The sequence below is a fragment of the Anastrepha ludens genome, chromosome 3 (genome assembly GCF_028408465.1).
Source record: "Anastrepha ludens isolate Willacy chromosome 3, idAnaLude1.1, whole genome shotgun sequence".
In the NCBI taxonomy this organism is placed as follows: Eukaryota; Metazoa; Arthropoda; class Insecta; order Diptera; family Tephritidae; genus Anastrepha; species Anastrepha ludens.
In genome coordinates, this window is record NC_071499.1 from 66457746 (window position 1) to 66484005 (window position 26260).

General features: G+C 35.4%; 1 protein-coding gene across 1 annotated transcript; it reads left to right on the forward strand.

The window, feature by feature from the left end:
* The first annotated feature begins 1076 nt into the window (after positions 1-1076).
* On the forward strand, positions 1077-25075 carry LOC128858132 (uncharacterized). Its single transcript, XM_054094136.1, has 4 exons — positions 1077-1599; positions 11251-14118; positions 15608-20465; positions 22767-25075. Exons 2-4 carry the CDS (start codon positions 11280-11282, stop codon positions 24946-24948), a joined length of 9879 nt encoding a protein of 3292 aa, XP_053950111.1. The 5' UTR covers positions 1077-1599; positions 11251-11279; the 3' UTR covers positions 24949-25075.
* Positions 25076-26260: the final 1185 nt, after the last annotated feature.

A 26260-nucleotide genomic window follows, 5' to 3' on the forward strand; every position in this document is an offset into this window, starting at 1 on the left:
ACTCTCAAGCTTCGTCGACATTTTGTTTTTCTACTATCAATTGAGAAAAACTGCGAAATAAAATTTGTTACTCAAAGTTTCTTCAAATTTTAATATAGTATATAATTTTTGAGTCCGGATACGAATTCACTATTCTTAAATCTACTGAAACTCAACCTATGGTTGGTAAAAAAATTGTTATTGTAATATTGTAATTATTTAAAAGGTATTTCGTCCAAGCAAGCGGTACCTACTATATGTATGTATATATCTAATCTGCAGCGTTGAATAATTGCTTCCCAGCTCCACTGGCTATGTATTTATTTATGTATTTCAAATTAACTTTTTAAATGAAAAATGTTCCCGCTTCTTTATCAAATTCGAAGAGATTCGAACGTTTTCGTTTGAAGTTGTACAATTTAACCAATTTACACATGTTTGTCCGTAGAACTTCATATGAAATATTAAAAAGGATTCAGCTATGAATGACTCTAATTACAGTATTTAATATCATACAGTGAATTCACGATGTAGAGAATATAAAGGGGACGTATTTACAGAAGAAATGGGATCAGCACAGAAAATAAACAGCCCGCATTCATCAATCTTGTTGTGAATTAAAATAAAGGAAAGTGTACTCGGTTCGTGCGATTGAGTGCAGACATGTGAAATAATTTTGAGACTTATCGATGTCGAAAGTTCCGACTAAAATTGGAAGAGGAATCAGATTCCTGAGTCTTGCAATTATTATCTAATTCATATAAAAACTAACTCAACTCACATTATAAAAGTGAATTAACGGGTTTAGTAAAGAATTTTGAAATTCATTTGTCAAAATATAACAAGTTGCTTAATATAGAATTTTATCGATAGAAGGTTACAATTAGAACATAGTGAAAAAAATGTGTACCTGCAATATGTTTTTAGAGCAGCAATAATATTTTTGCTCTATTAATAATACATATAATTAATTGTTGTTTGTTACACAATTTTCTAGCATATAATAAAAATATAGTAGTTTTAAATTTGGTTTATGTACTATATGTATTTATTTCATGTAAGTTTAATTCGATATAAATATGTAAGTTAGGAGTTGGCAACACTAGATTAGTCGACATTTTGACGAAGTTCAACTCGTTCGATTTTTACACCCTGAGTACATAAATATTTTCTATGTAAATCATTAAATGTTTTCTGATAAAATAATGAACTTAATTAAAGTTCGGGAGTATTTGTGAGTTTATAAGTGAATGAAAAATGTTTAGGATGTATTGTTTTTGATAACAGAGCCTAATTTACAAAAGGCTGGAATTGACTCACATCCGTGTGCTCCGGTAGGCTTCGCCGTCGCTCGTTGTGTTCGGTCACCGCTGTTCTCGCTCCCACAGCATACTACATTGCCATATCCTTTGTGCTTTGCGTGCTTGTTACGCATCGATTTGGGCTAAACGTTAGATACCACCTAACAATCGTTAGGGTGTAGTGTTTTGCTGTTAAATATAATATGCACGGTAGCTGGAATGTAAGAGGGAATTTTTATGGAAGTGCTGTTTATTAAATAAAAATGCGGTGATTTATTCAAGAACTAGATTCAAATATCTTGTGGGCTCTTCTTACCTGGTGAGTTCTTGATTTACGTTCATGCCCGTTGTATAATACACAGTGGTAGCCATTAAGACATGTACACATACAAGTTCTATATACATATATGAATGAATTTTCCATCGAAGAAAAAAATGAACTTTCAATATATCGGGGCTTAATTAAACAATTGCTAAACAAGTATTTTTTATAAACTTTCGATAATGTGAATTACAAAATCAGGTAGTTATTTATCTAACTCTGGGTAGGCAACCTTTTTTTTTATTAATTCTTTAATGGTTCTAAGGCGTTAATAAGAAAGAAAAAATATCTCACAAAAAAGTTAGCTTGTTTCATCGACATACTTATCAGTTTTCATCTGACAGAAACATTCATTTTGAGTTTACGAATAGTGAAAGTTGGGCAGAGGTGAGTAAGTGTTGGTATCACAGGAGATGACCGATTCAAGAACTGAATCCTGAATCATGCGTCTTAAATTTCGTTTTGTATTGCTAGGACAACTTCTTATTTCATTATTTTGTTTTCTAACCACCTATTTTAATTACTAGGTATTTTTCAATAAAATAATTAAATGCCAGGCGCCGAAAAGAATCAGAGTATTATTCGAATAGAAGCTGTCACGTAATTTAATAAAAAATCAATTTATTCATATTTCGAAAACTAAAACACTAGTGGTTCTGATTCCGTTTCCGATCTTATTTTTTTCGCTTCTAACGTCTTGTCTCCGAGACGTCGGAATGAAAGGTGGAATCGATACCTATCTTATCAAAAATTTAACACAAAAGGTATAAGAATCTGCATCGTTATGTTCAAATCGATCCATAATTTACTTGAAGTTATAAAATACGACAATGGTTACTTCAGTTAAATCATTGATAGTGTAGCTTCAGGCTAACACAATTCAAATTGTTTGACTACCCTAGATCACTCCAAGGTTTGCTATTGTTTATTGATCATGCCCACAGCGAATATCTAATACGGTACTAACGAGAGTGGTATTCTATCAAAAATCAATTCATTCGTCCTTCCGATAGTCGGTTCTACGTTACCGGAACAACTTGGATTCATATTCAGGCAAGCGTTCGTCGTTTTGACGCGGACCTATTTCAAATTCAAATTAGGAGCATCGATCATCCTCTACATAAATAATTCACACAATAGATTTTATTTTTATGTTTAGTTAATTCTTAATCAATATTCTAAGAAATGCATTTCTTTTCATCTTTTTTTTTTAAGTTAAAAATTAAAGCAAAACAAGCGATGCAAATATGAGATAGTTTGAAAATCAGTTGATTTATTTAGTATATAATTTTTTTTGATTAGTACAATACATATTTTACTATTAAAAACTAAGATGGATAAATGGCTTCAGAAAAATGTATTCAAATTTGTGGATTGTGGGATATTTTTTGACTCAGTGGCAATCTTTCACACTTTTCATAAGCTGACTTAGAATCACCTATAACTTCTGTGAATTCTGCACAGTACGCACAGTAAAAAGTCACACAGAAAGTCAAATAGGCTCTTAAATAAGATATACGTGTCGTGGACCTTTGTGATGAAAATCCCATTCAAAAGATGTAGTGGCTATACTACGACAGTTAAAGAAATCGGTTAACAAAATAAAGATTGCCTATAATACCTAGCGCCATTTCAACGATCGTTGGTTTGTCTTTAGATTAAATTCATCAAAGCTCCCGTAAAATACCACTAAAGTTTTCGACGATTGCACACAAAAAAGTTTGTTAGAAGTATAATATTTCAGACGCGCTGCCGTTCAATCTATTCATAGGCGGTCGCTGTATCCGAATGGGATGAACTCTAACTACTGTTGCCTGGGTTCGAATCTTCGGGCGTGAATCACCAAATAGTAGAAAAAAGTTGTTTCTAATAGAGGTTGCTCCTCGACAGGCAAAAGCAAAGATCCGAGTGTTTTCCTGTCATGAAAGCTGTAGGTCCCTCCATTTGTGGAAAAACATCAAGACGCACACCACAAATGGGAGGAGGAGCTCGGCCAAAAACCGAATAAAGAGTGAGTGAATAATTTTTCTTATTATAATCTGGTAGATAATTTCATGGCATTTATTTTCTGAATATGATATCCGGCATGGGTCCCTCACGGAATATTGCAATAAATCGATTGTTAAACCATAGTTATCAGGCAGCTAAAAAACACACCCAGTATATGCATATATAATTCGTTGTAGAGGTATTCGTAGGATGCACCGAAGAAATATTTGTTCGCAAAATATAACGCGCAGAAATGTGCCTAATCAAAAAAGAATTATCATCATCGACGTCTGGAGCTACAGTTTATTGTTGTAGCTGTTAATTGCGAGCCCTGGTCTGCAAAACGATTTGTTTCCATACTTGTCTGTCACTTGTTCTACTCTCCTAGTTTCTGATTTCCATATTTGCCATGCTTCTTCTTTTGCGCAAATAAACTTAAGGGGTTTCATCTGATCGGTATAAATGAACTGTAATGGAAGACTTTTGGGAGTCATATTCTCATTTCTCGTTTATTTGAATCAGCTACGCAACACATATGTGTGTAGTTGTGATTACATAATGGGCTCCTAATTATAAGATCACCACTGTACTATATATAACTAATTGGTTCAAATATAAATTTAATTAGAAGTACAGTACAATCGTGATAGTCCGACATTTCTTAATCCGACACGTTCGGTAATCCGACAACCTCATAACGTCTATGGATGCAATTGGCATTATTTTATTTTGATCAGTCGTAGCAGAGCAGCAAAGGGGGATTGTGTTTTGTTTCCCGGTCACAACGTATTTGTCATTAAATTTGAACGACGCCAGTTCTCTCGCGATTTCTGACGGTGTTGATGTGATATTTTTCTGTCTTTTCATGTCATTAAATGGAACCTTCGGTAGTCCGGAATATTTGATAATCCGACAACGAGTCGGTCCCGTATGTGTCGGACTATCACGATTGGACTGTAATTAGTTTTTAGCATTTCAAATGTCGTTCGTGGGTTGTAGTACTTTCTTTATTTTAGAGGTTTTCTGCTGAAATGAGAATAGTTCTGATGAAAAATTTGTGGAATATCTATTTATAGTTTTTTTTTATAAGAAAATGAACATTAAAAAAAAACAAATAAAAATAGTAAATACTGGTCAAAACAAAGTTCTATCATTTGTCGCGGGAAGTTTGTAACGACCAATTATTTCAAGAATATCTCTATAAATCCACATGGAACAGAGGTGGCCGCTGCTGTAGCCGAATGGTTTGGTGCGTAACTACCATTCGGAATTCACAGAGAGAACGAAGGTTCGAATCCCGGTAAAACACCCCAAAATTAAGAAAAACATTTTCCTAATAGCGGTCGCCCCTCGACAGGCAATGGCTAACCTCCGAGTGTATTCTGCCATGAAAAAGCTCCGTTCGGAGCCGGCTTGAAGTTGTAGGTCCCTCCATTTGTGGAACAACATCAAGACGCACGCCACAAATAGGAGGAGGAGCTCGGCCTAACACCCAAAAAGGGTGTACGCGCCAATTATATATATAAGTCGGTTGCTCAACTTTTATCCCTATCAATATCTAACGGGACTATATGAAAGAACATAACAATTTTGCATTTAAATGTAAATTCTCTCTTACATCTTTTAATTTCACAAAGAGTTTCCATTTGCCCTCATACAAGATCAAATGAACTCAAAAAGTTAAGCCTTTTCATCAACTGCTGCAATTGGACTACAAAAACTAAGCAATTCCCCTATTAGTCCGGGAGCCAGGGCATGGTCAGCTGCGTTTATAGCGGTGGGAAGACCGTCAGCCGTAGCAAGAATGTATCATTGCGGTCAGCTGACGTATTTCCCCCCCTCTACCGCGCAGCTGACTATTTTTTTTATTCTACTAAATGTCAACAATACATGAAAAAAATTTCAACCGGTATAAAATGAGTTGGTAGACATTTTTTTTCGACACGTTTCGTACCCTCCCACAATCACACCCACCGCGGGTGCGCCAGCTGACGTTCACTTTCGTTATTCATGAAAGCTAAATCACAAGTATAGTCAAGAATTTAACGGTATAAAATCGACCCCTGGCTCCCGGACTATATTCGAAAAAACTATATGTTTTTGATTTACATGGGAAATATTTTAGAAAGCATTATGCAACTATTTATTCTGGCCAAACGGCAAAGTCAACAAAAATCTTGCAGTAGCGAAATGGAGTGTAAAATTAGTCAAATTTTTTCAATAAAACGGCGTTCACACCAATTGAGTCTATTTTAACAAATTTCTTTGACTTATTGATCGTATGGCGATTTGGCTATTGGAAATGAACATTATACTATCGGGTATTTTTTAAACCGCTTGAGAACTTAAAATTATAATACAAGCAGAAATATTGTTGGAATGATTTTTTTATTATAATCTGGTAGATAATTTCATGAAATTGTTTTTTGCTTGGAATATGATATTCGGAATATGGTGTCTATGGTAGCTCGAATATTACAATAAAACGATTGTTAAGCGCGCTGTGTGGCAGGTTGCGTCGTCGTGTTAGAACCAACTGTCGTCGATGTTTAGCTGATTAAATTTTTAAAACGAAATTCAGTCAGCATGGCTCTATAGTGCTCACCATTCACTGTAACGGCAGCTCCTTCTTCATTTCGAAAGAAATAATGACCCACGAGTGTTCTATGAACTTCGCGAACAGATTGATTTTTTTTTTTTTTTTTTCAAAGTAAATTTCTACAATTTGTAAACGTTGTTCTGGCGTCAAATGATTTATGATGATTTGCCAAACTGAATAGAAATGTCAACACAGATTGCCATTCGCGCTGTGTAACCTTTGTTATCGATATCGATAGTTCTCATAAAGTTAAAAAAACACCCAATTTTAAAAATTTTCAAAACAAAATATGTGTTTAACATCTTGCGCTATTTGGACGTGCTATACACGTCCAACGAAATTTGGACTCAAAATTTAAAGAACTTGTCACGCACGTTTTCAGAGCTTTCTGTGCTCCTTACTAAATAAAGAACTGTAAAAAATAGCCAATCTTTTATTAAACATAATACAATATATAAATACATATAAAATATTAAATAACAAATAGTAGAATTATGTGCATTTCGCACACGCGATCTGCCCGAAGTGTTAACAGAAATTATTCCAAGTATAGGGTGGCCCATGTAAAATTTGTTTTTTGAATCCGCTATAAAAAAAAAGGAATCAATATTTTTTAAAACTTTTTTTTTATTTTGAAGATTGAACATTTTCATTTATGAATGAAAAATAATATCGTTCCAATGACTGCCACGACTGGCTTTACACTAGGCCATTCGATCGACCCAATTTCTAAGCACATTTTCGATTGTTTGGGCTCCAATTTCATGAATGGCAACTTCGATTTCGTGTTTTAAAGCATCAATCGACTCTGGATGGTTCGCATAGCATTTGTCCTTAACGGCTCCCCGCAAAAATAGTCCAACGGGATTAAACCACGGTTTTCGGTTTTCAAAAACGGTAGCTAAAAGTTCGAGTGTAACTTTGGCAGTGTGACAAGTTGCACCGTCCTGTTGAAACCAAATGTCGTCCATGTCATCCTCTTCAATTTTTGGAAACAAAAACTCGTTGAGCATGTTACGGTAACGCTCGCCATTTACTGTAACCGCGGAAGAAGAAGAAGACTCACCACTTTGGAAATAGGTTTTCAATATTTCCCAATTTTGTTCAAGCGTATAGCGTCCCATTTCGTAAATGTCAAACCTTTAAGTAAATTATGAACACATTTGACATGTCATTTGTGTTACCATTCTCAAAAAAATAGGTGGTTCAAAAAGCTAACGCTATATGGCCCACCCTATAAAAGCTCATTTGGAATTGTTTTGCAGGAGATAGTCACACGCTTTTGGAAATTAATTTATCGCACAAGAGGTTAATTTAAATTAAAAAAATAATTTCGAACTTGAAAGGCCCTATAGTTGAACAAAATTTGAAAATCATCGGGCTTCCGCCAAAAGTGATAATTTAAAAGTAGATACCCGTTTTTTGGATGAAAATAACGTTTAAACGGAATTTCTTAAGTAAAAAGGGAAATGTTTAAGGTTTCTCTGGGTTACACTCTTTGCAGCTTCGATTATTTATAGTTTTTTATCAACTCTTCATGGCCGGGTTTTATATGTGCAATGCTTGCATGAAAAATGCTTCAACATTTTCAACAAGATAATTAAAGGCAGTACAGCAACGCATTCAGAAAAGTTGTTTTGAGAAAAACATTACTTAGCAGAATGGATAGCACAATCCCAAGATCTAAATTCGGCTGAAACTGGGTAGAGAGCAGAAAGCTGGCGGCTGTAGCCGAATAGTTAATGTTCTTAGGCTAGAAAAACAGTAGCTCTGAATATTGATAGTTTAGATATTTCACCACACAAAAACCAATTGGAACAAATTATAATCAATTTAGAACCAATATTTATTATTTGTATTGTGAAATTTCTAACAGAGTTTTGTTAGAAGCAGGGAGGGGTACTGCCGCTTCTTGTGTTTATATCAGTGGTGCGCAGTCTTTGGTAGAGCTATTATTTAAATTCTTTTTAGCATTGTTACTTTGTAATATTACTATTGCAAATAATTGTAAATTAGAATGTTAGTCCAATCTTCTAGTTAATGACACATATAAAGTGAGTAATAGAGTAAATCTTTATGAATAAAAAGTGTTTTTCGGATCAGAAGTGGGGTATTTCCGATGTACCGGTAACAAATAGTATTAAGGTACATTGAACAGGTAGAGCAGGTAGAACAGTAGAGCAGACACAACCTTCTTTTTATTCTTGGTGCCTAACATGAGCAAACTACCTGGAAGCTCAAGTCGTTAGCTATTAAAGCTAACGAAATATGTTGAATTTACGTCCAAAGTCGAGAAAGCCAGTGTTATTATTTATTTGAGTTTTATTTTCTACTTTTTAAACTTTAACTTTTTTAAACTGTACCGTTAAATAACGCACTTCCAATAGAGAATGGGATCCGCTCGCTGGTTCTACAGGAAGTCGGAGAATTAATTCGACCACACCTTGTTGAGATAATGTCAGATAACCTTGCATTTCTACACCACAACAGTGTGGACGAGAGCCCAAGTGGTATTCGTACCAAAGATAAGTAATATGAACTACTCAAGTCCTTCAGACCCTTTCGTCTTACCTCCTTTGTACATTTTAAAAGCAATGGAAGATTATTGATAATGAAATCAAAGCAAACACTCTACGGATAAAATCTCTCGGTCCCATGCATACAGACCAGGAAGGTCTACGGACACTGCGCGAAATCAGTTGCTCATGGAGATCCAGAGAGCTTTTGACTGTGAGCAAACTATAGTATACTCCGCCTTTCTTGATATCGAAGATGCGTTCGACAAGGTATGTGCGGTAAGACCTATTATATGCAGATTAATAGAATTCCTGATACTTACAAGTATAGCTGAAACTGCTAAGGCGTACAGCATCATCCAACTTTATAGTATTAAAGGGTCCCCTCTCCTGTGGAGCCTAGTTCTTGATGACTAACAACGGCATCGTAAGGATACGCAGATGATGTTGTAATCATAGTAGGAGGTAAATTCGAGAATATCCTTTGTGATATAATGCCAAGCAGAGATATTGTGCTGAATTAACTCTGTGTATATTAGTCCCTCTTCACCAGAAGAATGTCCTTACCAGGAATGAGAGAAATCACTGTATACGGAGTCGCTATTCAAATGGTCAACGAAGTTAAACACTTGACCTTATCCTGGACGCCAAGCTTAACTGGAAGACGCATGCTAAAGCGACCATGTTCAAAGCACCGGTTGCGTGTACCGCCCGGCAATACGGGCAGATCTGGCTGAACTTCAACGCCTGGGGAAGGTTTTGACAAAATTAGAGTGATGTCATCAAAGATTAAGGAACGTTGGGCCTGCAGCTAGTGTTTGCTCAACTCCCCAGAGATGATATCTCAAAGGCATCTTCGAAAGGAAACTCCCGAAGTGTATCCTGTACTGGTATACAGATGGGTCGAACGCATAGGAAGGCATAGGCTCTGGGACCCAGGGTCCCAAATCTGTCTAGTCCTAGTGTGCATAGAGAAACTCAATTTATTAGGATTGCATAATCAGGCTCATATAGGTTGTTGTTGTTGTTGTTGTTGTTTTAACAGCAACAACAACAACAACAAGCTCATATAGGTCGCAGGACATGGGTAATACCTGGAAATGCGGAGGCCGCTGCATGGGCTACAAAAGTAACGGCTTGCAAAAACTCGGGATATAGTCTACCGGCTCCTGCTGTTTTTGTGATCAATTCCCGAAAACTCAGCCTTTACTTTATTTGAGCCTTTCATTTTATTGTATCAAATTCAATGGGATATAAAACTGCATATTCGATTTTTTTCTAAATAAAATTTTGTTGAATTTTTTTTTTAAATTGCACAAAGTATGACATTTAAGCGAATGGGTAGGTGCGTGACCCCGGGCGCAAAACATCAATAGATAAAACAAGTTTTTTCTAATAGCGGTTGCTTCTCGGCAGACAATGGCATACCTCCGAGTGTATTTCTGCTATGAAAAAGCTTCACACTCCACGATTGGGGACAAGAGTTCGACCAAACACGTAAATAATATAGTATATACATATTGTTTTTTGGTGCCTTTTGTGATCTGTATCACTCACGTCGAAATTGCCACTTTCAAAGCGTCGATACCACTTTTTACAAGTTGTATTTGATGGAGCGTGATTACCATAAATATTGATCAATATACGACACGTTTCAGCTGCACTTCTCTTTAAAAGGTAATAATGAAGCATGACTTCCCGCAAATGCTGTCTTTTCGGGACAAACGTAGACATTTTTGACGTCAGATAATAATAGGATTTTTACGCTTCAAACGAATGGCAACTACTGAGAAAACTTTTAAATTTATTGATCTATAAATTTTTACACATATTATGTTATCTATTAACGGTATTTTAAGACTTAGTATTAGTAAAACTATTTATTTGGAAAGGAGCTACAGCTGATCTCCGGGAGCTCCTCTCAAAGAAGACTTTTTGCGGTGACCACTATATCTATGAACTGGGTCCTCTGAATTTAAAAAACAAAAAGATACCGTTAAATTAATGCTAAATCTAGTAATTAATAGAAGGAATGAGCAAACTACATTTTTTTTGATAAAATGGCGGTTTCTAAAAAAAATCAATTTTTGGCCAAAATTTCGGCCTTAAATTTTTTATAAAAAAATATTTGTCGTTGAGAAAAAATCTTCGATTAATTAGTAAAAAATATATTTAAGAAGCTCGTGTTAAAATATGAGATTAATCGGTTTAACCGTTTTCCAGTAATGTTGGTCACCGACTTTGAAAACACCATTTTGAGACCGCCGCTCCGGACTTGTACTTTCAAGCACTCTGAAACGCCTTTTCAAATTTGCGAGTAACTTCAAAAATATTCACCGGAACGATATAACATTTTCTGTGTGAATTCTTAAATATATGTACATTAAGAAAAAAAAAATCGATTTTTTGAAAATTCTAACTGTACATTTATAACCCTTTAACTGCGCCACTGTATGTAAAGATACTTGTTTTATTTAACAGTATTTAGAAAATATGTTTTATGCCCATTTTTTTAATGTTCTATATATTTACTCTTACTTTCAGTTAAACGGATTCAACGTGAACGATCAAAGATGTCTCGCTTTGGATTGCGTAGTAGCTCAGATATCTTCAAAGTATCTGAGGAGCAGGCAAATCGGAAAAAAATAGGCACCGATAGCAAAATGCCATTAAAACGAGCATGCCAGAAGAAAAAGAAAACTATCGATTTAGAAAACGATGGTAAATTAAACGAGTCGAGTAATCAAAAGGAGGAAAATAAGCCGTCGGTATCTATTGTGTGCAGTTTGCCTCTAAACCGATTAACGGGATTTATAGAAAAACTCAACACAAACAATTTGAGTTTTGATACAAGAAATCAATATAGTCAAAAGACTTCCCATAATGAAGAGAAAATAGTAGAAAGAGTAAATTTGTGCGAGAAGCAAACAAATAGAGCTGCCTATGACAATGTTGGTTCAAATCATCAGGAATTCGACGAGTGTACTTCACCTTTGGAGGAAAGTATCAGAATTCTTTGTTTGTACTGTGATAAAAAGTTCACGTCCTACAAAATGCAACTGAAACATGTGGAAAAGTTTCACATTCAAAATAAGAATCGTAGATGTAGTGGCCGCAACTCACAAATGGCACCGCTAAGCGATTCAAAAAAGCAACGAGTAGAGCCTTGTAGTAACGTATTAGCAAAATATCCCGGATGTACATATTGCAAACGGTCTAAGAGTCATCAAATAGAAGCATCGACGAAGGATTTAAATGGACTTTTTCTTCATTTTATTGATTGTCATTCAGATAAGTATTTTGGTTGTAAGGCGTGTATGCAACGTTTTCAAAACGTTACAAAATTATCTCGACACATGCAAACCGTTCATAAAGATACACCTCTATTGCAAGATGATAGTCCAAAAAATAAAGAGTTTGATTTTACTATGTTGTTGGAAAAGGACGATTCTGAAAAAAATAGTAGAGAGAGGGGAAAAGCTACAAAGACAAGGTGTTCTAAATTACAAAAAAATTTAAATATTATGAACATTGTGGCCACATCTCCGGAAGATCCTAGTCCCACCAATTCCAACACTATAATGGGTGCTGAAGAACCTATTTTATCCAGATTAGGTCTTGCCCAAAACAGACTGCCAAATAGCAGAAAGGGGGTTCGTTCACGAAAAGACAGCATTTTATCAGATTCCATTTTGAAGCCTGACCAACCATCTGTTTATATGTCTGCCGTTAAAGCGCGTAATAAATCTGGGAAAAATGCAGTTAGAGAAAGTGGTGATGCTGAAGTAGTTTTTCGTATGCCGACAAGGACGGAAATGTTATCCAGTGTCTTTGATGAAAATTTTTATAGAGATGTCGTTTTAAATGTGCGAAATAATCTTTTATATTATTTGGATGGAAAACTTTTTGGAGATGTCGGTAGTGCCATTAATATGAATACAAACGTTTCTGCCGTAAAACATCAAATACCAACGATTCGAAGTACATTGGCCGAGAGTCCTGTGGTGCTAGATGGAAGCAATGCTTTGGACAGTGAAATTCATGCTGCAACAAGTCTTTCAACAGTCACAGCTTTTCCAACACTTTTAACGGCAGAACAATATGGGGGTGATGCAGTTTTATCAAAAATTCGTAGACCGCATACAAAACACTCTTGGAAATGGAAATGGGATAGCGTGAAGAAATTCAAATTAATAAATGAAGGTGGTAAAATAGTAAAGAAGATGAAGCAACCTATGCTGGGACTTCGTGATTTATCAAAACTTGATATGTGGACTCAACTGTCAATGCGTCAAAAACATGAAATACAGCAATATATTTTAAATGCCGTGTCGCATGCTAATGAAAGCGTTCGGGAAGAGAAACAACGTATCAATGAACAGTTGAATTATATTCTTGATATGCGTTTATTACCACATATCATCTTGGAGCAAAATGAGCAAGCTATAATAAAAATTGAAAATGATGAATTTGGCACATTATCATACTTGCAAAATACTGAGGAGGATGGAGCAGAAAATATTCTTAACCAATCTTTTGCTGATGACACCTTTTTTTCCGTACTTGAACTTTTGCCCAACCATGAGCTTCAATGCCATCGAAATCAGCTGGTATTGAGCGGAGAATGGGCGCGCCCACGATGCTATCTTTGTATGTGTTGTGGCGCTAAATTTGAGAAACTAAAGTCCTTAGAGGAACATAAAATGTTTCGTCACTCTCACGTCCTTTCCACTCACTATGAGGTGGTGGGACGTGAATTACTAGCAGGCAATTCGCTTCGTCACTTATTCATACCTAATCGAGCACTCAGTTATTATGGCAATGAGAGTTACAGTAACCCCAATATTATACGTAAATTTGGTTGGAGAAAAATTGAGATGCATGATATGAACCGAAGAATGATAACAGGAGATGATGACTCTTCTGATAGCATTCAATCTACTGTAAATAGCTGCACCTTAAATGCTTACAGTGCAAAACATAGTACAACTACAGATGAGTGTGACACTGACACCAAAACCACCTTAGACATAAACACTGGTTCCCCATCGAATAGTATGCAATCATCGAACTCCTTATTTACTGCACCATTAAAATTGCATCTCAAATGCAAAGATGGAAGATCAATCTCAACAAAATGTTCCAAGTGTACTCGCAGATGTAATGGCACTTTGGATTTGTATCGACATATGCTAGATTGCTCGGGCGATTATATTTGGTCTCTGGCGAAGAAAAGAAAATATCGTTATTATTGCGGGTCGAAAAAACGCCGCTCCTGGAACAAGCATAATTTTGCAGAGTTGCGTAAGAAACAGCCAAAAATATCGAAGCCTTCGCCTCCATCAAACGATACTGAAGAGAGTGTTTCGTCCTCTAAAGTTAAAACACCATCTAGGCAACGTCCCAGTGATGGTAAGTATAATATTAATTTTCGTAATTAGAGATTTGTTAATGACAAAATATTCCATTATCAGATTATGTTGTATTCAGCAAAAATTTATTTTTTATCTTACTATTATATAATATATGAAACTCGCAAACATCATTTTTGTTTTAAACAAAACATTAGCGTTAGCGCTTTTATGATTTTTTATTTGATACTCGATGTGACCATCTTTTGTCTTGACTATGGTCTTTAGACGGTCGGAAAACGGGTTCCAAGATGCCCTAATGCGATTTTGCGGTATTTTGAAAAGTTCATCAGTTTTACGTTTCGGGAAAAGTCATTGTGTCGAAGATTTTTTTTGTTACCGTTACTTTTGGCCCACTTCCTCCGCATTTGGCAGTGCTGCCTGGATTTTTATAACATTCAATGGTGCGTTACACAAACTTTTTATTCACTTGGAGGTGACTGAGCTTCCGAACAATAGCTGGTTGGAATTTTCAAGCCAAATGTAACCCAATTACAATATTCCGTTTGAATTCTATTTCTGAGTGGTTAATTTCATAGCCGAGATTTGTTAGCGGAACGAACCGGGAATCGCGCCGTCTTGTCTTTATATCTGTATGAGACAGTATCTGTTCAATGAATTACGAACGACAAGAGCTTCTTAAAAATTCATTTTGGGAACTCAATTGCCTAGAGGCTGCGGCCCACCTTTTTGGGGCGAGATATTGACAAATAGTTTTACGGACCTTTTATTAACAAAAAAGGACATCCTACCAACTATTCAGTTTTTAAAGGTCATCTTTAGCAACGAATGCCGTTTAGAAACCGCAACAGAGGCAAAACATTACAAACTTAGAGGAAAGGAATAATGTTTCAATACTGCTTGTGTTTTTCCAATACAGGAAAATGTACCATCAGTGAATATATGGAGCTATAAGTACACATGCAGTGAAGGACCTGGATCAGTAAATTGCGATACTGAAGAATATTTCGGTATCACATCTAAATTGTATGGAGCAAGACAGCTATGCACGTAGTCAGTTAGCCTGCCCGTTAATCGCCTCAGTGAGATAATAGTCTAACAATTTTTAAAGAAAATATTAGGGCTGTGTGAGAAAACTATCCTGAAGTTCAGAAAATTTTAGAAAGCTGCAGTTTGAATATTAAAAAGCATTTCTAAAATATTTAACAAAATAATATATTTACAAACGGCGCCAAATCGAATGCAGTGGGCAATTTACATTGTCGCCAGATAAAATTTTCTCACCATTCAGGGGATGATTTTCATAATTACATCCGTTTTTCTAAAATTCCGTGCTCCACATGCTATCGATCAACAATGGCTGACTCAAAAAAGTGCTACTGAATTGAAATTAGACAAATTTTATTTTAAATTTAGATATTGGGGGTAGTTTTATCTTTCTATTGGTTTGTATGTAGAAATAATCATTAAAAATATTTTTATTATATCTATACTGAAAATTTAAAATAACGCTTTTTTTCTTTTCTCAGCTGAATCAATTAAAAAGATGCTGGAAAATCTGCCGCCTAAACGAATTTGCAAAAAAATATTTCCCGCTTTGACCAAAACAAAAAAGTCAAAATTTATAACGAAACATAAAATATTTAGCAGTCAAGGAAGACTGAGATCCACACGCGCCAGAAAAATGTCGAAGCTTTCAAAGGCTAAAAGTAAATATTCAAACAAGGCAACTAAGAATAAAAAAGGATTACATCATAAAGCGGAGAAAATAATGGCAAAACACAAGTCAAAAAATTTACTAAAACTGGATAGAGCATTAGAGAGTAATACCAGTATGAATATTTTTTCAAAGAATTTAGAGAAAGAAAACCTCCGAAACTCTAAGAGTCCTAACGATAAATTACCTCCAACCGATATGACTGTGGAGAATAAAGCAGCGTCTTCTGTAGAAACAGATACCGGCAAATGTAAAACTCCTTCAACGCCTGCAAAGGAAAAAATAACTGCTGTGGATTGTACAGCTGAACCAACAAACATTGCACTAGATCAGGGAAATATCCCAACCGAAAGCCGTATTTGTGATAGCTTACGTTCGAACAAATCGGGACAACAAACGGATTTACAAAATCGAACGACTTTAGATAGTTCCGGAAATTATGAAGTAAAAAATAATTCACAATATACCGACAACGTTACTTGCAATAAGAAAAGAAGCAAGAAAATAAATGACTGTATTGCAATGCTAACCGGAAAACTGGAAGAAAAACTGAAGACTGAACAAAATTCACTGAACAAGGATGAGCCATGCATAGAAGCGGATATAAGCAGTGAACAAAAGACCAAATCAGGCGCTGAAATAAAACCGCCTAAGAGAAAAACGCTTTCACGAAAGATCATTAAAATGGACAATATAACTACCCATACAACATTGGCTAAAGTTCAAACAGAACTGGTATCTACAACGATAGCTCCAACAATTATACCAAAATTACCAAGCGCACCAATCGTGCCAAACGCAGCAAATGCAAAAATGATATCTACGATACCAACGTCGTCTAATACAGTATCGACAATATCGACATCAAAAACGAGTACCCAAACTAGTTCAAATGTGAATTATCTTCCAAAGGCCGCTAATATAAATCTGTTGCCGGAAAATAAAAAATGTTCCCTGTTGAATAAACAGGTAACACAATTAATAACAGTAAATATGGATCCGGTCATGTCTACATTACCTACGATTTCATTGCCTACTTCTAATGTGAATACGGCTTTGTTGTTGTCGAAACAACCTGCTGCCATGATTGTGGATAAAATGAAAAAAATACCACCAACACTATCGCATTCAAATCCAATTACTGAATTGGTTCCTTCTTTTCCAACACTGCCACTTGCTCTTCCAATGCAAAGTATACAACAAGTTAATGCATCTATACCGCCGCCGCCACCGCCTGTTTTATCAGTATTACCACAACCATCTCTTTTATCTACACCGGTGCCTATCACGCCTGTAGTACCTGTCGCACCTATGGCACCCATAGTACCCGTCGCCCCAATGACACCTATTTTGCCTGTGGCCCCGATGTTCAATTCAGAGCCTTTAAATTTATCGAATACAAAAAATATCAAAAAACATAATCCAAACGATCTAGTTTGCTTACCTCCATATCGAAGTGGCCTACCAGTAAGAAGACAAACAATTTGTGGTTTTGAGGCAAGAAATTTCATTCTGGAAGATGAACCTTTGGATCTTTCGAAGAAATCGAATAAAGATCAAACACAAGATGTCTCTGCTGTAATAACACTTATGCCTATGGTAAAGCCTATAGAAACGCATCCTATAACTCCAGTAGGTATCAACTTGGCTATTGCTCCACATCAAGATGCTGCTTTAAATAAGCAATTTTATTCTAATTTGGAACTTTTAAAAATCCCGCAGATACGAAATCCTGCAAATACGACCAGCAGTGAAGCGGTTTTTGTAAATTCCACTCCTAAGTGCGCATCAAAAAAAAGAAGTGGAGGCAAAACCAGCAACGAAAATACCTCGAAGCAAGTAACCTCCAGTAGCGGTAAAGGAACCAATAAAGAAACTTCAGTAAATAAAAAAGATAATTTGCTGAAAGGAAAAGCTTCTCAAAAAATGGACGATGAGGTTATTAATCACATCGACGACGCCATTAACTCAGTAATTAACGCTGTTAAGGCAAGTTTGCCAGATAATGATGAAGAGAACAATGACAAAAATAATACTTTGATTAAGGAGAGTAACAATGAACAACCAGATATTCCGATATCTCTAGTAAATCTAAGAAAACCAGCGCACGTAGAGCGTATGCCGCAAACACAGCCAACGTCGTCAGCGCAAGTTGTAACGAAACCGCCATTGTTAGACACGTCCCTTAACCTGCCAAAATGCAACGAAGAAGCAACGAAAAATGAAGAAGAAAATACTAAAACAATAAAGCCTTTGGTGTTTTTACCTCAAAAACGTTATGCACGGTCAAAAACGTTAGATTGTCGTCCAAACGTGCTAGCAATAACACCAGAAATTTTATCAGATAGTTTGCAACATATACCTGATGAACCCGTGCCTGTGCCTAAGCAAAATGTTACAGCAGCAAATACATTAACAACTCCTAAAAACTCTGAATGTTCTACAAATATTGAAAATTTCCCAGAAGGTATAACTGAATGTCCTAACATAGACTATAAATTGAAACCCCGGAATGGCGAAAACCCACTTCAAGACCCCGAAACATTATTGTGCCACAAAACAAGCATTGATTTAAGTTTTTCCAATGAAACGCAAATAATTGAGAAGGAACCCTCAAGTCTTCCTGCTGAACCCCTTATCGAGGTAAATAAATGCGTTTCGCCAGCAGTTGAAACTTTCAACGAAATAAATCCTAACATGATAACTGAAGAAAATATGAGTAACATAAATAATACGTCATCTGGTTTTCATAGTTGCGGTCAGGTAGAGAATACGGTTGAAGCAAAGAAAAAGCAAAGACGCCGGCGTAAGAATGAATTAGCTGCAATTGTGGCCGATCAACTTTTGGAAAGCTTTAAAATTGATAAAACTCGACGAGATAATCTTAAAAAGCTAGAGAATTTAGCCTATGAGAAAAGTGAGGACCTATTTGTAACAGGAATGCTTTTAATGTCAAGTACAAAACGAAATGTTACATGTTCTAAAACCGAGCAGCTAAACAACGATGCAAATGCGAATAAAAACTCTGAAGGTGCAAGTCGACAAAAACAAGATCAACAGAGCAAAACCAAAACAAGCAAAGTTCGACATAAACCAAATGCCAGCTGCAGTAAATCTCTTCAACTTACAGATACAGTAACAGCAGCGACGAGTATAAATAATGCACCTAGTGAGAAATCCAAAGAGAAAGACGTTGTCGTTAAAAGAAATAAAAAACGCAATTACCGCGGCAAAGGGAAACCGTTAGATAACGAAAACATTAGTAAACTGAAATCGTCACTTGAATCATTCTCTATAGGTATAGAAAAACAGCTTACAGAATTAGAAGCAAGAAGCTCGGCTACCATAAACATTTCTGAAACAAAAGTGTTGAACCCTTCACCAGCTGCTGTTAGACCATCGCTTATAAGACCGAGCATCCTATCTGCTAATATGGAATCAAGTATAAATGACCATAAAGCACCAATTATAGAAAGTAAAAGTGCTGTCTCCAGTCGTGATCCGCGACTTAATAAGAATATACATAAAAATGAAAATAATGAATTTTCAGAAACCACTGATTGCGAAAAGGATAAGAATATGGAAGAAATAGGTGATGTTGAAGAAGATAATTATCTTACAGAAATAGCTAAAAATGTTAATGAAAAGATTATGTCTTCAGAGAACGAAGAATTTATGTTTATGAATGATGGCTTTGAACTGGCTAATGAATTGCAGGATGATTCAAATAGTAAGTTTTATAGTCGGCCGCCAACGTCTATGAGTGTTCGAAGTGCTCCAAATTTTAATGATGATCGTTCAAATTTCGGTTCTATATGCGATGAAAATACAAATACAGAAGTAATGGATATGGATTTAGAGGATGAACTAAGCGTGTATACCAGTTATTCACAAGATGTGGGAAGAGGGCGGGGCAGAAGAAGACGTCGACGAAGAAGCATTTTATTGAAACGGAGACCAAAAAAGCGTGTAAATCATGACACATCTGCGGAAAAATTTGAATGCACTTTATGCAAAAAAATATTTTATACACTGAACTCTTTAACAAAACACAATATGACATTAGCTCATGTATCAAAATTATCTGCACAAGAATACCTACTATCTAAAACTTTGGAGAAAACATCAACAACACAAATTAACGCAACTGATAAAGACTCACAAAAATGTACGCCAATTGAATTTAATGTTTCAAAAAAATCTGCGGATAGAAATGATATTAATCGAATTCCCGAGTTAAAACAATCTGAGTTCACTGAATTACAACATAATAATCAAGAACGAGTTCATAATGCTAACAGTATCGAAAGGCGTGAGCTAAATGATGGTGGCAAAGGTAAAACACCTTTTAACAATGCATCACGCCTAAATCTTAATCCAGATGAGCGGCTGTTCTTCGAATGTTGCAACATATTGAAGGGCGCGGAAACTGTTTGTGTAAATAATGGTGATGATAACAATGGCGGTGGTGTGTTTGAATATAATTTTAAAGACAAACCACAAATGAATGTAGTCCAAAGCAGCAGTTTCAAATGTCTAAGATCTGAAATACCAAAAAAACAGTTTACGCCTGAAAGAGCCAGCTGTAAATCCGGCGCCTCTCAGCACGAATTTAGAAGTCCACCTGTTCTTCCGTCAACAATTGTAAACAAAGGAGGACCTACGATTCCGTAAGTATTAAACCTAGACGTTGTTCCTCAAATAATTGTATCGGGCAACTGCAGTAGGTAACAGCACTAGAATAAAAGCAACAGTTGCATGAGTTTTGTTGTTGCTCTTGGGCACGATGACGTCAAAGACAGCGGGCTACTGAAAAAAGTTCACAGATACACTCATACACTTATATGATTAAGTCACTTAATCTCTTTACAATATTCGCAATATTTTTTAAGCAAATTTTGTTTTTTAAATATAGTTCATTGTGTAATAAAAACCTTTGTACAAAATTCTCAAAAATTTAACAAATTTCAAAAAATCGTCATCAAAATGTTCAGCTGTTTTATCAAAATTTTAGGAAAAGTTTTATATGTTTAAAATTTTTGTAAATACAATGAACTTTTTAATTACGAATTTTGAGTTAAGCGCGAGAGAGTATATCATCTACTTATATGTGAACGTATTATTAGACATCACTTATTTGTAATTCAAAAACTTCCGATTCGTAAATTGATAAAGGAAGCAAAATGGAGTTCAATAAAAGAGCTATCAGCTGGTTTTATTTGAAATCACATGTCATTTTCACACTGTCTCCCATTTTGCGCTCAAAAAGTTAGGAGAAACTCAGTATTATATTTCGTCGGTGTAAAATGGATCGCTTTACACTTGAACCAGGTTTCAAAATTTGTTAAATTTGCTGCCAAAATGGATACTGTGTTACCATCACTGTATGAATTTAAAAAAAGAGATTTCTTCCGAGTTAATACAAGTAATAAAAATATATTATTGTATATCTGTAGACTTGGTAAAACCACTTAACGGGTTTTGCTTTGAAGTGAATAAATATTAGTTTGGGGAAAAAGAAATCCATTATTTTTGCGCAAATGGTTTAAAACAGTTTTGTGGAGCTCCTGAGCGATGTAACGTTTAGTAACATCCCGGCAAACTTCGATTATTTCTGTGATTTATGGAGATTTTCTTTAACATAAAAAATGTCGGAACGGAATCGACAAAACCAAAATTGCACGTAATTAGCTGTTCCGTATGGGCACCATAAATATTATACGATTCACAATTTCAGCGGTCTAGCTCGCATTTTCGCCTTTATCAAAGAAAATCTGTAACATGTACCGAATTTTCTCTTTGTTGGCTTCCATTGTTAATACCCTATAACTCACAACTGAATGGAACAAGCAAAAACAGCAAAGGAGTTTGTTTTTTAGTTTGAAATGTCACCTTGACAACGAGCATAAACTTTAAATTGTTTGATCGACACTTTACGACATATCGATCACTACAGCCATCTACCGAGAAAATAATGGATTTCTTTTTTTAGCAAACTAATATTTTGAGAGAAGCAAGCGATTTAGTGTCTGACAATAGTACACAGATATTTAAATAGCAAATTGGTTTTGCCCGAAATTATAGTGATTTATCTTAGAACAGAGCCGTGGTTTGCCCTATATTCGGGATACTCTTGATGGCTTTAAGCTGCAATTATTGGTGCCATAACCACAGCCAATGACAACATTTGCATGCTGTCATAAAAACACGGATAATTATTCATTTAGTTAATTAATTTTTTGTCGTGTATTTCTAATATTCAAGTTTTTATCGCAAATATCAAAAGAAATGTAAGGTATTTCACAGCTTATTACGGTTACGGGGAAAACCAAAAAGTCAATAGATACATGCGGTAAAGGTTATGGTTACGGCGTTATGGTGCGGCACCCATAATCGTTTACAGTGATGCCCATATGTTTGATCAGAACGGCAGATTGCTATGGTTACGGTTATGGCTAAGGTACGGCACCACTAATCGCAGCTTTATGGTGCAAAAAGTATATCATTTTTTTTTTAAACGGGGCCAACCTAAGAATAAGGTATTATTGCCGACGCTTTAATCTTCAACTAAAATTTATTTATTCTTAAAATTAAAAAATGTAAACTAGACAGAAAGCTTCAGAAAGCACTATAAAATATTATTATAGTAATGTAGTCTAACCCACAGTGTACCAGTGACAATTGTATGTGAAGTGGTTTACATGCGTTAGTTGTTTGCTTCAATAAAATGTTTTTCTATTACACTTGATGAAAGTTTTCAACCAATACACTCAAAGGAATTGTCAAATAAGCATTATACATTTTTTGTTCTGGCTTCTTGGCTCACTATACACTGTGGTCTAAGCGAAGGGCTTTGAACTTTTAGGTTATCATCGAACAAATTACAACACGCATATTTTTAAACACATTCACCTTTTTTTATGTATCATATATACAATATTATTAAAGTTTTTTTACTTGTTCTCTTCTAGACGTGCTTCTTCGCCTAACTATTCCGGGGCTTCCCAGTTTTCTGCGGTAACAAATGCAACATCCAGATTTAAAACCAAGGCTGCCATGAAGGGTTACGAGAACACTAATATTGACTTAACAATATGCAAGGAATTAGAAACAAAGTCTCCAGCTGTATGCAAATTGACTGAGTTGGCTGAAATTGCCTTGGGAAATGAGAAGTCTGATTCGCCAGAATTTACATCTCTATCAAATCAGCAAGAAGGTTCAATATTTCGACCAATAACGAGCCGAGAATATATAACATCATCGGCTGCTGTTGACAATCCCAAGAATTGTGGTGATGGTAATGACGATCGAATTAAAAGTAGTGAAGCTCACAGTTCAACATCGTCAAAAACTATAATGCATTCTTCAAAAATAAAATCTGTCGTGGAAGAACATAGCAAAGAGACCTGCAGAAAAATTGTAATTCCAGATAGGCCGTTCAAAAATATAGGTCTTGAGGAGAAAGAAACAATTACTTTTCAAAAACCGAAAACTAGCATCAATTTGCTGACAGATGATAACAGTGTTTCGACAACTAGCTATTCTGATCGGGACGATTTTGATTTTGCCTCCATGAGTTGCGATGAAGAACCTAGTCCGAAGGTTAGTAACGAGAGAAATGTCAAAAATAATTCTGACAGTAGTTCTAGTCGAGCAACGGCTAAAACTTTTGAAAATAAGTCTCTCATAATGGATCGTATATTTAAAAATATGGGCACGAAGGCCAAGTCATCTGTTAAAGTTCAAAGCATAGGCATACAAAAAGACCCGCCACCACCTAAAGCTGATATTAATCAATTGTTTGATGAATTACGCGGAGATTGCGGAGCTAAAATAAGACCATCAGAAAATGTTTTGAAAAAACATACCAGCTTAGAAAGCACCGATAACTTGCAAGCCAAGCAAAGGCAAACAACTTCCCAGGCGGAGGTACCACTACCGTTTAAGCGCGTACCAAGAGAGACTCGAAAAAAGTCGAATGTTAGTGCAAAGAGTCAAAAAGAAATTACCCGACTCCAATCTGAATTAGGTATGAGCCAAGAGGAGATAGTCAAGCTAATTAACGAAGGGCAAAGAAAATCTAAAAGACGTTGTGCTACGAATAGACCGAAAAAACTTGTGGAAATGTGGAGTTCTGATGAGTATGAAGAGTTTTTGTCCACGAAAGATATCATAGCCCTGATAGAGGAAAAAGAAAAGCAAGAAACGCGAAAGAAACGTAAAATCGCAAATCAATTGAGCACATGTAACAACAAAACTAAAGTAATTGAAACTCCTAAGTTAATAGCGAATAGACGAAAAAGTGTAAGATGTGTAACTGAAAAAGAAGAAAAACTTTTAGGGGCATCTACAGAATTGCAAAAGAGTGAATGCGGTAAAACGAATGGTGCTGCGAAGATCCAGAACAACCACATGCCCACACATTCCTTGGAGAGCAAAGGGAAGAATACTCGTAGTTGCACAGTAGCTGAAAGCGATATTAAACTCAAAAATAGTATTAGTAGTGAATTAAACCATAAAAGTACAACTAATCGCATAAATAATAAGAAGAAAAAGCCTTCCAAGGCCAATTCCGAAGCTGTTGTTGTACCCAAATCGTTAGCGTTAATTAAGGATACTAAAAAGGCTTCTAAAATCGAATCTTCCCCAGTCTGTGCAAAAGATACGCAGCCAGAGAAAGATGAAAAAACAGATAAATATTTATCCGAATTGAAGCAAACTAATTCTAGAACTAGAAATAGCAGAGAAAAAAAATATAGCGATTCTAAGGAAATTGTAAATAACGTAAAAACATTAAATAGGGAACCTTGCACTAGTGTTGTAGTTAGTAAGAAGCACATCAATAATAAAAATAATAATAGCCAGAGTTATAAAAGTCGGAGGAAAAACCAATCAAATCAATCACCACCAAGGCGAAAACGTTTGGCTTCCGAAAAACTATATTACTGGTCGTCATCAAGTGATGAAGATTTTGGAAAAATTAATTCAACTTGTGAGCAAGAATTTGATGGCGGGGAACAATATCAAAAGCATGGGTGGATTGTTGGAGATTCACACAAAAAATTAGTGACTTTACTCGCAATAGCAAAAGGAAACAAAAAAGTTGATAATAGTTGTGGAGTAAAGAAAAATGTTTGCAGAAAGAAAAATTAACGTTAAATAAGTATGTAAATATAAAATTTTAAAATTAAGATAATAATGTTATGTGTATAACGGATTTTTTATTAAATATATTTTTAAAATAAAGCCTAGCTTACGGTAAATTGCAAATAATATTAAATTCAGTGTTTTTTTAGTTTTCGAAATCTTACAGTTTGAAAGTAATAGAGCAAGCAGATTATCCGCAGGGTTTTCCTTTAACGGATTTTTTAAAAGCAAAAGTAAAAGCAAAACTAATTTTGTACTTTATCAACCCATTCAGGTTTATTGCAAATTAATGCTAAACACTTGAAATTTATGTTTTGAAAATAATATCGTCCAAGTTACAAAAACTGAAAGATTATAAAATTTTTCTACAGAAAAATTTGAAGACATTTGCTGCCAAATGGCTCTTTATTAGCCGAAACCGAACTGAAATGTTGTGGCCGAGCGTGACCGAAACCGAAGTTCGTTAGTTTTTTCGTTAATGCAGAAAATACTGGCAACTCTACGCAGTTTGCACAGCCAACTGTTTCGACACTGCGCATTCGAAAATTTCCTTTTACAAACATAAAAATTACTAAAATAGGATTAATCAAAAAAGGTATGGACGAGAAACAAAGATGTACACAGAAATACGGCGTGATTTTTAGAAATAAGGATTTTAATGATAGCTAAGAGCTTAAAAGTGAATAATTCCAAAATTTTTCAAATTACTTCAAAATCATCCCGATGAGATCTTTTATGTATTTTGTTTTTTGCTATTTCCGAATACCACGTGACTTATTAAAATACCAAAGAGAAAAGACTTTTACTTCACCACAAGCGTCAAATGCGCGGTAGTTTCAGACACAACTTATTTCCCGCATATTCTGTTTAATTTTAGAAAAGCACAATTATTAGTGGAAACATTAAGAAAATGTGTAGAAGGATTTAGCAGAAAAGGTTCAGCATGATCTTCCACGGTCAACGGAACTTGAATATTACTGCCAGCTTTTTTTTTATCTTCAAACTGTTCCTGGTTTGTATACTTTCCGAGAAAACCATCCCCATATATTCTGCATTATTTCAAGGTGGGGAAAAATATGGCGACCAGCCTAGCAATGCAACAATTTGAAATTTTTAACAATATGTGCGGTGTAGTTTGTCTTGCCATAAATTCTGTGACAAATTTTACAATGCATACGACGGAAACAAATTCGCAGAAAAGAGTTCCTTAATTTTCGCTTTTGTTCCTATGCATTCTCTACTCATAAATTATACTCAGTTTCGTGGTAAATTTCGCTTGTTAACAATAGGGTGGGGAGCTGAGGAAAATCACCTTACA